The sequence below is a fragment of the Colobus angolensis genome, unplaced genomic scaffold (genome assembly GCF_000951035.1).
Source record: "Colobus angolensis palliatus isolate OR3802 unplaced genomic scaffold, Cang.pa_1.0 Scaffold31, whole genome shotgun sequence".
NCBI lineage: Eukaryota > Metazoa > Chordata > Mammalia > Primates > Cercopithecidae > Colobus > Colobus angolensis.
The window spans coordinates 9,825,152-9,839,027 of NW_012116377.1; the positions used below are offsets into that span (position 1 = coordinate 9,825,152).

Consider the following 13,876-nt stretch of genomic DNA (forward strand, 5'->3'; position numbering starts at 1 on the left):
CTGCAACCTCTGTCTCCTGGGTTCAAGCGATTCTCCTGCCTCAGCCTCCTGAACAGCTGAGACTACAGACATGTGCCACTATGCCCAGCTAATTTTTTGTATTTTTAGTAAAGATGGGGTTTCACCATGTTGGCCAGGCTGGTCTCAAACTCCTGACCTCAGGTCATCCGCCCCACTCGGCCTACCAAAGTGCTGGGATTGTAGGCGTGAGCCATCATGCCCGGCCAGTCTGGGCGTCTTGCTGCATACATGGATAGACTAGGTTTTCTGGGCCGGGTGCAGTGGCTCATGCCTGTAATCCCAGCACTTTGGGAGGCCACGGCTGGTGGATCACTTGAGCCCAGGAGTTCAAGACCACCCTGGGCAACATGGCAAAAGCCTATCTATACAAAAAATACAAAAATTAGCCAGGCGTGGTGGCAATTGCCTGTAGTCCCAGCTACTCAGGAGGCTGAGGTGGGAGGATTGCTTGAGTCCGAGGAAGTTGAGGTTGCAGGGAGCTGTAAGTGCACCACTGCACTCTGCCTGGGTGATAGAACAAGATCCTGTGTCCAGAATAAAAGAGCAGGTTTTCTGTCTAGGCACTGTCATCTGTCTTCTTGTTTCAAAGAATATTTTTCATTCCTCATTTTGATCTAGATCTTTTAGTTTTCCTCAACTTTGCAGCAGGAGGTGTAGCTTATCATATTTATACTTTAGTATTTACTTAACAGTGTTTTCTATTGAAAAAGACTGTAAGATTTGCAATGTGGTAATTATTTTGTTCTCCTGGCAGTTACCAGCAACATTGTGCAGCTTGGTTTGGTTTTTTAATCCAATCTCCCCACTTCCCTCCCCCCAAAATTGAGTGAAATAGTTTTTGAGCACAGAGTCTTATCAGGCTCAGGCATGTTTTAGATAAGCTAAGTCTTGTCAAGTTCTGACTCTGTAGATCTCATAACTAATGCACAATGAAATAATGTGGTACAATAGAAATAAAACCTAAGTTCTTGGTCCTGACCGTCATTTACTGCCCTGGGCAAGTTGTGTGGCTTCTCTGAGCCTTGGTTTTCTTGTCTGCAAGTAAAGATTTTCTGTCCTGCCTATCTGCCAGGTAATTATTAGGATCAAACAATATAAAGACTGCTAGAGAAATGTAAAAATTCTGAAAAGCCCTACAATAGCTGTTAGGTTATATCATCTAGAAAAGCTTTGGTCATTAAATCAATTTTATAAGTGGCTTCAAATTACTTTTTTGCCACCACCACCACCAGAGTTAAAACACTGCTATATAAAGGATGAGTTGGAAGGGGATTTAGAAGGACCTAATTTGCCAGTTCGATGGCCATTGAGATGGAGTGGAGATGGCAGTCTCACTCAAGGCACTGGAAATAAAAATGGAGAAGACAGACCCCAGAATCATCAGCAGGACTTAGAAACTAGTTGTACTTGAGGATGAGGGGAAGGAAGGACTGTTGAACCCCAAAGACCGGGAGGTTGGTTATCAAGAGGCATAATAGGCGTGATGGAAGGAAAGCATGTGCTTCCCACTGAGGCTGTATTTGAGTCTCTGCTGTGACTCCCAGATGGAGCTGTCCAGAGGCAGCTTGGCATGTAGGGCCCAGATCCCCAGGAGACAGGATTGGATTGGACCACGGAGCCCCTCTGCAGTGAGATCATTGAATGAGGCAAGATGGGAGTTGAGGGTGGAACTTAGTAGAATGAATGTCTGCATTGAAGGGCCTGCAAGGCAAGAAGAGCCAACAAAGGCTCTTCTTACCCCATGTTCCAGAGTCTGTGGCCGTTCTGTTCTATAGCGTATGGAACATGGAGATGCTGTACACTTATTGCTCTTACAAGTTTGTGCATTTTTAAAAGAGCCCTTGGTGTCTGATAAACCACTGAGTGGGAAGAGTAAATCTTCCTCAGAAAATCCTTCAAAGATGCACAAACTGAAAATGAACAAACAAACAAAACTGAGCAAGAATTTACATTTTGTTAAATAGCCTGTAACCAAGTTTAAAAATGGAATGTTCGTTTTTCATATTTAATACTGCTGGCAGATGCTACTCTATTCTTACTGAAACATCAGTTTATACTAAATAAAACTTTAATACTATTGATTCTTACTAATTCTCCTCTTTTTTTCCCCTTTTTTCCTCTAGATTTTACATTGTGCTATAGGTAAGTATGGATTTTCCCCCCTACTATGTACAGTGAATTCTGCTTGTTTAAAAAGTCATAGATGATAGGCCTGATTGATTTCTATTGAATATTGAAAAAACGAAATGATTTAGTCATCATATATGGAATTGCTAAAATTAGAGTGGCTTTCAGTTTCTGAAATCATAGGTACTATTTAGATGTTACGACTGAACACTTCATTAAAGGTCATGGCTATTTTGTTCTGTTAATTTAGAAGGGGTGTCTCCCACCTTCTCAGTGCAAGGGTAATACAAACATTAGCATGTTTATGAAAATGTGGCTGGAATTCTGGTGCTGGGCTGTGTTGAAAAGTCCTTTCTGTGATCACTTAAATGGTATCATTCTCTCTCCTTATCTTTCAAATGGGAGTATTGCCCACCTCCTAGGTGAATATTACAGGTATGTGAGAGGGATTAGAAAAGTACTAAGTATAAAGAGTTATACAAATGTAGGGGATTTTTACTAAAAGTGAATACAGTATGTTTTCTTTTTCTTTTTGTGGGGAGGGGCGCGTCATCAAATTTTGCTGTGGAATAGAGGCATAACATCTAGTTTGGGGTGGCTCGACCCTTCTAATTGAATAAAAACCAGTTTGTAAAAGTTGATAGATCCCATAGAGCAAGCCCATAGTGATTGCTGTGCACTCCAGGTACGTCTGTCAAAGGGAGGATTTGAAGTTAATACTTACTCAGAAGCACTGAAGGTCTGAAAATTTGAGAACTGCAAATCTACACCGTTATGGCTCATCAATTTAATCCACAACTAAAGTGGGTAGTTGCTATATTCAGGGAAACTTACAGTTCAGATGGGCACACAGGTAGAGAACACCAAACTGTCCACTGTGGGTCTAGCAGAGGTCACTGTGGTATCTGGCTCTATTACCTTCTTTTTTTGTTGTTTTAGGGACAGGGTCCCAGGCTGGAGTGCATTGGTGCGATCATAGCTCAGCCTCCCAAGTAGCTGGGATTACAGGCATGCACCACCATGCCTGGCTAATTTTTGTATTTTTAGTAGAGATGGGGTTTTATGATGTTGGCCACCCTGGTCTTAAACTCCTGGCCTCAAGTGATCCACCTACCTTGGCCTCCCAAAGTGCTGAGATTACAGGCATGTGTCACCACCCCTGGCCAAGAACCTTATTATAAAGAATTGCACCTTGGGCTGAGTGTGGTGGCTGATGCCTGTAATACCAGCACCTTGGGAGGCTGAGGCAGGAGGATCATTTGAGGCCAGAAGTTCGAGACCAGCCTGGGCAACACAGGCAGACCCCATCTCTACAAAAAATAAAAAACGAGCAAGGTGTGGTGTTGCATGCCTGTGGTCCCAGCTACTCAGGAGGCTGAGGTGGGAGGATGGCTTGGGCCCAGGAGGTTGAGGCTTCAGTGAGCCATGATCACACCATTGCATGTTAGCCTGGGCGACAGAATGCGTCTCTGTTTAAAAAATTAAAAAAAAAAAAAAAAGATTTAAAAGAATTGCACCTCTGCTGGTTTCTCACTTCTTACCTGAGATTATGGGTAGAGCGTCCAGGGAACCCCTCAAATGATGTGCAAAATTTTGTATGTATATTTCTATGTTTATTTGGAGGGGCAGGTCGGGAGAGAATGCATAGCTTCAATTAGATTCTCTGAGGAGTTTTGTGATTCCCAAAAGGCTAAGAAATGCTGCTTTGGAACCTTTGAATGGTAGATTTGAAAGCGGCTTGGGGGCTTATCTGTCCCGTGGTCTGCTTTCCCAGGAAGACTAGTGACTGGCTCAGGTCATATAGTTGGTAAATAGGGGAGCTCATTTGGAGACAGGTCAGTCTGACACCTGCCTGATTTCATTTTATGATGAATGGGTTTTAACTTTTGTGCAGTCTTGCACACATTTCCTTTTTAGCCCTTTATAATTTTGAAATGAAAAATTTTATCCTTTCATAAATGGTTAAATAAATCTTAAGCACAACCTAGCAGACTGGGTATTTGGCCAGAGAGAGTTCTGGAACCTCTCAGGCCTTCTCCACATGACTGAACCCTGCCTCGTTCTTCCTCAACTCTCTGAACCTTCAACTGTCTCTGTATAAAGCTCTCAGATGTATCTTTTCCAAGTGTCTTAGCCGGTTCTGGCTGCTGTAACAAAATACCACAAATTGGGTAGCTTATAAATAACAAAAATTTATTTTTCACAGTTCTGGGGGCTGGGAATTCCAAGATCAAGGTGGTGCTGACAGATTCCCTGTCTGGTGAAGGCCTGTTCCTCGTAGACAGTAGCTTCTTACTGTGTCCTTGCATGGTGAAAGGAGCAAGTGAGCTCCCTTGGGCCTTTTATAAGAGCGATAACCCCATTCATGAGATCCCTTGTAACCTAATCGCCTCCTGAAGACCCCACCACTTAATACTATTGCACTGGGCATTAGGTTTCAACATAGGAGTTTCGGAGGCACACAGACATTCAGGGTACAGCACCGAGCATGTGTACTATGATTTTTAGTTAATGTTAGTTTTATTTTAATAACCCAAATCCCTTTATCTGTCTTAAAATATACCCTTATGTCTTTATAAAATTTCTCTACCCCTGGAAATACGGTTTCTGACAAGTATATTTTTTCATTCACACCAAGAAAATTATTGAATGCCTAGCATGTGTGCATACCAGATGCTGTCGGGCAGTGGGAGTAGAGAGGTGAGTGTACTCAGACTTAGGTGCAGGAAACCCACAGTCAGATGGGCATCCCCTAAGTTCCTCTGGTATAGTGCATCCTGAGGACTGGTATGCACATCACACTCTGCTCAGAGGGTTGGCAGGTTTGCTTCCCCCTCAGACTCTGAGCTCCTCGAGGGCAGATTCTGTTTAATTAAGCTCTGCATCCCCGGGGCCCAGCGGCAGGATCCTTCTTACATCCTCAAGGACCTTGTTCTGTCTGTTCATCTCTTGCTCCTGCCTCACTACCCTGTGCTATCTGCCTTTTCCTTCTCAGTGCACAAAATGCTCAGAGCGCTCTGTCTTAAAAATCTTTTAACCTGACCATTGACCCTGTATTTCCCTTATACTACTATATAACTGTTCTCCATCCCTTTTCCCAGATTTATGGTAGACTCTTTCTACTTCCTCATGCCCATCGATGCCTGAACCCTGCAGTCGAGCATCTGTTCCCCTTGTTCTACAAAAAATCACCCTCTAGTCTCAAGTCAGCAACAATTTCTACTGGATTCTGAGTACACTGTTGGAAGTTCTTGGACTTAGCTACATGGGGCACCGCTGATGACTCCTCCTGGAGATCCTGCTCCTTCAGCCTTCATTGTACTGAGCCCCCCTGGTATACCTTGTCCTCTGTGGTCCTTTTCTTTCTTTGGGTGCTTTTCTTTCTTTCCTTGTCCCTTAATCGTGAGTGTTTCTGGAGTTCTGTCCTAGCTCATTGCCCTTCTGACTGAACATACCCTCTGGGAGTGATCTCTTCTCATGGCATGAGATATGTAGACTTCCAATTCCAAACCACACCTGCATCCCAAACACCAGCCCTGTCCACTGATTTCCTGGACGTCTGTTCCTGGGTGCACACAGCACCTCCTCAGCATGACCCACACTCCCAGACTCGTTCTGCCTCCCTCTTTTGTTTGTCAGGGCTGCCGCCGGCCACCAGCCATTCAGTCATTCATCCTAGAAGAGAGCTGGTCGATGGTGTCTCCTCCTCTCTCACTGGCATTCCTGTAGCCAGGCAGTCATCAAGTTTTGTCAGTTCAATTTCCTAAATGTCTTTCAGGTTGTCTTGTTTCTTCATCCCTACTTGGGACCTCAGTATGTCTCATCTGGATTCCCGTGTATCTTCCTGAACTTCTGGGCTTATAGCAATAATAATAATAAGAGCCACCATTTCTTGAATACTTACTGTATTCCAGTGCTTTACATTCATTATCTCATTTATTTCCCATTTTCCAGCTGAGACTGAGGCTTAGAAGGTTTCTTGTCATTGTTCTTACTACAAATAAATGTGTGAGGTGATGCATATGTTAATTAGCTTGATTTAGTCATTCCACAGTATATTCATATTTCATAACATCACGTTGTACAGCATAAGTGTGTGTGTGTGTGTGTGTGTGTGTGTGTGTGTGTGTGTGTGTGTGTGTCAATTTAAAAAAGAAATGTATCATGCCTTGCCAAAGGTCACACAGCACTAAGCCCTAGCCCAGGAGTTGAACCTATGGGTATGTGGCTCCAAGTCCATGCTCCACACTGCTCTTGTGAGTTTAGTTATAGTACCATTCTGAGCATGTCATTTGCCTACTTAAAACCTTTTGCTGGCTTAAATTTCTTCATGATCTGGGCCCTGCCCACCTCTCCAGTCTTTCCAGTGCCCACTCCCTGCCTCCCACTCCATGCTTGTCTGCACTGTGCCCAGGCTCTGCTCTCTGCCTGGAATGAGCAGCCCAGCCCCTTCAGCTGGCTGGCTCTGTGCATCTCTTCCAGTAAACTTCCCTACCACCCACAGCCAGAGGAGGGACCGTTCCTCACTCTTCCGTAATGCCTTGTACCTCACTCGGTATTATACCTTCCACATTGTATTCTGTGTGGTCTGGCACTGCACCCATGTCCCCACCAGTACCGCTGAACATTTTTTAGAGCGAGAGCTGTTTCTTATTGATCTCTGTATCCTAGTACCTAACAGTAAGTACATAGTACCTAGCAGGAGTTTGGTGAACATTTGATCATTATCTTACCAAATTCTAGTGGGAATTTCCAAAACTTATTTCAAAATGATTTCAGTTCCTTAAAGGAATTAGAGAGAGCAATAATGAGAAAGCTGTTTCTAGCATTAACCTAAAGGCAGTGCTTCATTTTTACTTAGATCACTTAAGCTTATTTGTGGAATGATGGTTTATTTTTCTGTAGCATTCTGAAAGTTTTCGTTACAACAGCTTAGTCTTTCAGAAACTTATTTTAAAGCCTTGAGATATCTTTAGTTTACATATTGTTGATGAAAAGTATAGACCTGAGTCAGACTTGGGTAACTCACTAGCTGTGTGATTCCAAGAAGTAACTCAATTTTTGTGCTTATTTAATTATTCATCAGTAAAAGGGATAAGAATACCTACCTCATAGGTTGCTGTGAAAATTAAATGGAAAAATGCATGAAGAATACTCGGCACAATGTCTGAAACATGGCTGTATGGAAAATTGCCCAATAAGATGGTAGCTGTTGTTATTACTTAAGCAACATAATGTCATAGAATATGAAAATATTATTGTGCCTCTAATGTTCACTATTTAGATGTATATAAGTGTAACTCTTTCATATTCTTAATTTTCTTAAATTTTGATTTCTTTGCAAGTGAGCACTTCAGGGCCCTTCATTCTTAGTATGAGTTGGAGTTGCATCTTGCTCATGGTTGTGGCAATGCAACTTGGCAAATATGGCCTCCAGAAACAATCAGCTAAAATCCATGTGAGGGGCTAATTTCTGTGAGGGGGTCAAGCCCTTTGTAGCTGTAAATGAGTTTCCACACCTCAACTTTTTCAAAGTAAGTAGTTTGTTTTTTATTGATAATAGAAGGATGGGATTTCTCAAATGCTGTGGCTGCAGGCCTCAACCTAAGATTTGTAATGCTTTTATAGTTATTCAGTGTTTTTCCTTTTAGAAATGAGAATTTTGAAAAATAGGCCAGTCATGGTGACTCACACCTGTAATCCCAGTACTTTGGGAGGCTGAGGCGGGCAGATCACCTGAGGTCAGGGGTTCGAGACCAGCCTGGCCAACATGGTGAAACCCCGTCTCTACAAAAAGTACAAAAATTAGCTGATGTGGTGGCAGGCGCCTATAGTCCTAGCTACTTGGGAGGCTGAGGCGGGAGAATCACCTGAACCTGGGAGGCGGAGGTTGCAACGAGCCAAGATCGTGCCACTGCACTCCAGCCTGGGTGACAGAGTGAGACCCCATCTCAAAAAGTAAACAGACACCAAAACCCACCTTGAGATATGTTTTTTCCCCCCCATAATACTGCAAAGAAGAGTTGTGGTTTTTTATTCATGTGGTGTGATTTGTCTTGAACGAAGTATTAGGAAGTATTATATCTTTTCTGTGTTGTCTTCAGGATTCGATTGTGGAAGAGGCATGGGGGCTATGGTTCTCAGCTGATTCTGCAATATGGTTCCCCTCTTTATGGATGGGAATTAGAGGTGGAGGTAGTGGAGCTGAAGATACTCTTGGTAAGATATAACACTGTGCATTTAGTAAACTTTCGTGTCAGAAATTATGCTACCAACATAAATAACTCTAGAAGTTTTCTTTTGATAGAAAATTGTAGCTCAGTCACAGCCCAGAGAGTTGTATCTAAAGTTTAGTATTAGCACTTTAATTTCATCAACAGGCAGGGACAAAAGACCTTTCACTTAGGATATCCTGGATTTGTGGTTTCAGATATTTGCTGTGTGTGCCAACTTGCACTCCTCCCTCAAACAGAAGACACTTTATTAAAAATTCTTAAGTGAATTCCAAAAAAATCACAATCACCTTAATATTCATTGGTAGCGTATGGCTCCAGACTGATTTTATTAGGTAACAAAGGTTGCCAGGTAGGAAGCAGAGCAGCCGCTGGGGAGACCCATGTCACTCCCTACCAAAATATCTTCTCTAGCCCACTAATTAGAGCTAACTAAATCCTCCCTTGAACTATAGCACTCCCTCCTCTGACCCACTACTTTGAGAGGGCCAAGCTTTTATCAGTCATTCACAATGCAATATTGTAAAGGAACTGCCATCACTTATTTTTAAAACCAGACACAGAACCCACCAAATTTTAACAGGATAGAACTCTGGAAGGAGAGCATCTTGGAGGGAACGGGTGAATTCCTCCAGATTTCTCTCACCTGGAATTCTGCTTTCACACCTGTGCCCAGCCTTCAGCAGCGTGGCTGGGCACAGAAACATTACTGCGTTGTTTCCACTTAGCTGACATTTTAAAAATGAACTTTGCCAAATTGTAAGAAAGAGACAAAAGGGAATAATTACCTAAAATACAGACAGTACAGTATAATAACCACCATCCCCAAAGAAAAGTTTCTCATCCAAAGCTCTTACTCCCCTTTAGTTTCTACGGGCTGGCGCAGCTTCACGTGCCTTACTAGCTCTCTTTAAGCCTTGTTCTTACCGGGACCCCTGTCACAAATATGGATAACAAACCTTTCTTATTCAGATTTTAATATTGCTTTCTGCCTGAGGGGATATTCAGTGGTGTTGATGGCAGGGGGATGGAAGAGAAAGGGATGTAGCCAAGCAAGCAAGCCTGTCTCCCCTGCTTAGAGGTTTCTAAGGCTTACCCCTGGAGAGCCGCCTGGGAAGATTGGAGGCCTGGGTGGGAGGTTGCCAAAACCAACCTTCTCCTCCTCTGCAATTAATTCTGCCTTTGTCATTTATTCAAATACAGTAGTTTTCCAGCATCGTGACAATGGAGCGCTAAAGGTCAAGACCATAAGTGGCCATCTTCTAACTTTAATCTTTCTCAAATCAGTTGCCAGACCAGCTTAGTAGCCTCCCTCTGCCTTGGCTCTGGTTTGTTCTGTTGCCTTCTGATCAAATGTTCCCTGCTCCCCTCCAGACAAGGAGAGAATAAGATGCACCTGCATCTTGTGCTCCTGACACACAAAACTTCAGCCCTGTTCTCTGAATAAATCCTGCTTTTTCACACCTCCATAATTTTGTACATATGGTTTCCTTGGCCTGGAACACCAAGCTCTGTTAGTTGTTCCCTGCTCTGTGTGAATGTAACTGAGATGAAGGAAAGAAAGAGAGAAATAGAGCATGCTCATTTGTAGCCTAAAGAGCCTGAGCAGGGAGGGTGGAAGACTTACCCAGGTGTACACCACCTGGTACCTCGCACTGTGCAAGCACTCAGTGAGCAGCACCCAAGTTTGAGGCAAAAAAAATCCCCGAGGATTTCTGTGCCCAGTTGGAGTTTAGAAGGGAAAGCTACGAAGAGAGCCCAGATCAGGGAATTTTATCCTATGCCGTCCCTGCAGGAACAACTAAGTGTTTCTTTTGAATGGAAACCTATTACTGAGACATTAAGGTGCCTTCCCTATAAGATAATACTAGCTGGCTGTCCAGTCCATCAGAAATAAACCAAGGGCACACCCTGTTGGAAACATTACTAGTTGTTTGACAAGTCAGGCATCTTCCATCTGGGCCTAGTTTTCACATGTGAAAAACAAGGGTGTTGGACTGAATACATGACGATCTCTATCATTCCTTACAGCTGCTCGTTCTGAAATTCTGTGAACCTGTAAATGTGATGTTGCTTCAGAAATGAATGTCAGTGATCTGAGTTGTAAAAGTGATCTGAGTGATGTAAAAGGAGAGTATGCTAGATGTTTAAATGTGCTGAAGTATGAGTGTTTGGAAATTCATTTCAAGTACAGTAGTTCTACTACTTTTTTCCCTGTAGATAAATTTTGAAAGTCCCATCGGAATTCAGAATTGAGAGAGGACGCACACACGCATGTTTTCTGTAACAGACGTTTACTATGGTCACCACTAGATGGCACCCTTGTATTAGTAAGGAGATTTTTCTCTTAGAACGGGCTTCGGGATGACTTCTAATAAAAATAGATAGTAATGAGTCAATAGCTGAAACTGAGGAATGAGCAAGTTAACCAGAGGAAATAGAAATGGATGTTTTTCTATCACTGATGACTTGATCCATAAGATTCAAGGTAAGGAAAAGCTGGAGCTTTCAACATTGCCCTGAGGGAGATTATATTATAAATATTTCTTAATTGTAAAGCATAAGATGCCTTTAAATCCAAGATGAGTATGATTTGCTTGATGAAAAGGGGTGCCATATTTCAGCAGTTCTTTGGTGCGATGGTTTGTGTTAGTCTGAAGTCAACCTTCCATCTATTCTTAGCATCAAAAGCAAGGTTAGTCCTGCAAAGTTGGAAACACCAAGTAGTTACCAAGTTGAGTAAATCCCGTTGAACCAAAAAGTGAAAGCTTGAGTCATCTTTTAGCCAAGGAATCATTTGATTTATGCTTCTGTGGCAGGAGTTGAATGGTTACAATGTGTTAAAAGGGAGCAAGAAAGCTTCAGAATATTTGTAAAAATTTGTATGACTGTGGTATGTCATTTTTATAGTTCTATTTCCTTTTCTTGGGAGAGGATTTTTTTTCTCTTCATTCACTGTAAACATCTTTCCATTAACTTTTAAAAATGTGTTATTTTTTTAGAGCAGTTTCAGGTTCACAGCAAAATTGAGAGGAAGGTACAAACATGTCCCATACGCCCCCTTACACCACACGTGCATAGTCCACCATTATCAACATCCCCAACCAGAGTAGTACATTTGTTACGATTGATTAATGTACATTGACACATCATTATTGTCCAAAGCCCATAGTTCACTCTTAGCGTTGTACAATCGTTGGGTTTGGACAAATTTATAGTGACATATATCTAACATTATACTGTCATACAGAGTGTTTTCACTGTCTTAAAAATCTTCTGTGCTCTACCTGTTCATCCCCCAAATCCCTGGAAGCCATTTATCTTTTCACTGTCTCCATAGTTTTGCCTTTTCCAGAATGTCATACAGTATGCAGCCTTTTCAGACTGACTTCTTTGACTTAGTAATACATGTTTAAGTTTCCTCCATGTCTTTTCATGGCTTGATAGCCCATTTCATTTTAGCATTGAATAATACTCTGTTGTCTAGATATATCACAATTTACCCATTCTCCTAGCAGAGGACATCTTGGTTGCTACCAGGTTTTGCCAATTATGAATAAAGCTGCTATGAACATTTGTGTGCAGGTTTTTATGCGGATGCAAGTTTTCAACTCCTTTGGATAAATACTAAAGAGCATGATTGCTGGATTATATGCTAAGGGTACGTTTAGTTTTGTAAGAATCTGCCAAACAGTCTTCCAAAGTGTCTGTACTGTTTTGCTTTACCAAGAGTAGTGAATGAGAGTTTCTTACTCTACATCCTCTGCCACATTTGGTGGTGTCAGTGCTCTGGATTTTGACCCTTCTAATAGGTGTGTAGTGGTGTATTGATTATACATGACGTAGAGCATCTTTTAATATGCTTATTTGCATCTGTAGGTCTTCTTTGATGAGGTGTTTTGTTGTTATTGTTGTTTGTTTGTTTTTTTGAGACAGTCTCACTCTGTCACCTGGGCTGGAGTACAGTGGAACAATCATAGCTCACTGTAGCCTTGAACTCCTGGGCTCAAGTGATCCTCCTGCCCCAGCCTCCCAAGTAGCTGGGACCACAGGTGTGAGCCACCATGCCCTGCTAAATTTTTAAATTTTTTGTAGAGATGGGATCTTGCTATGTTTCTCAGGCTGGTCTTGAACTCTTGGCCTCAAGTGATCCTCCCACCTCAGCCTGATAAAGTATCTTTTAAGGCAGCAGTCCCCAACCTCTTTGGCACCAAGGACTGGTTTCATGGAAGACATTTTTTCCATGCACTGGGGGTAAGAGGAGGGGGTGGTTTTGGGATGAAATTGTTTCATTTTAGATCATCAGGCATTAGATTCTCATAAGGAGCACTCAGCCTAGATCCCTTGAATGCACAGTTCGCAATAGGGTTCGTGCTCCTATGAGAATCTTAACACTGCTGCTGATCTGACAGGAGGTAGAGCTCAGGTGGTGCTGCTCACTCACCTGCTGCTCTGCTGCTGTGCAGCCCAGGGACTAGGGAACCCTATTTTAAGGTCTTTGTAAGTTTAGAATAACAGTCCTTTGTCAGATATTCCTATTGCAGATATTTTCTCCTGGTCTGAATCTTGCTGAATCTTGTCTTTTCATTGTCTTTACAGTATCTTTTGCAGAGCAGAATTTTTTTTTTTTTTTTTTGAGACATAGTCTTGCTGTGTCACCCAGGATGGAGTGCAGTGGCATGATCTCGGCACACTGCAAGCTCCGCCTCCCGGGTTCACGCCATTTTCCTGCCTCAGCCTCCTGAGTAGCTGGGACTACAGGCGCCTGCCACCATGCCCCGCTAATTTTGTTTGGAATTTTTAGTAGAGACAGGGTTTCACCATGTTAGCCAGGATGGTCTCGATCTCCTGACCTTGTGATCTGCCCGCCTCAGCCTCCCAAAGTGCTGGGATTACAGGCATGAGCCACTGCACCCGGCCAGAGCAGACATTTTTAATGTTAGTCAAGTCTAGTTTGCCGGTTTGTTGGACTTCAGACATTCCAATGACAAATGCTATGGCACATCTTTTCATATGCTCATTTGTCATCTTTTGGGGCAAGGTGTCTATTCAGGTCTTCTCATTTTTCAGTTGGATTGTTTTCTTGTTGAGATTTAAGAATTCTTTCTATATTTTGGATACAAATTCTTTATCAGACAGGTGTTTAGCAAATGTTTTATCTAGCTCTGGGGCTTGTCTTTTGATTCTCTTAATAGTGTCTTTGAGGAAGCACAGATTTTTAAATTTAATAATGTACAGCTTAACCAGATTTCCCTTTCATGGATTGTGCTTTGGTATTGTGTCTAAAAACTTGTTACTCTAGATATTTCTATTACCCTGATTTGATCTTTACACATTACATGAATATATCAAAATATCACATGTACCCTGAAAATATGCACATCTATTGTATATCAATTTTTATAAATATTTATTTAGAGACAGGGTCTCTCTCTGTCACCCAGGCTGGAGTGCAATGTCATGATCATGGCTCACTGCAGCTTTTTTTTTTTTTT

At 42.3% G+C, this 13,876-nt stretch overlaps 1 protein-coding gene across 1 annotated transcript in view; it reads left to right on the forward strand.

Moving 5' to 3' along the window:
* The window catches only part of HACD2 (3-hydroxyacyl-CoA dehydratase 2), a 96,608-nt gene that overhangs the window by 16,417 nt on the left and 66,315 nt on the right, over window positions 1-13,876 (forward strand). The window contains exon 4 of the mRNA XM_011950857.1: window positions 2,145-2,163. Coding sequence (XP_011806247.1) covers window positions 2,145-2,163 — 19 coding nt within the window. The remainder of the gene's footprint in view (window positions 1-2,144; window positions 2,164-13,876) is intronic.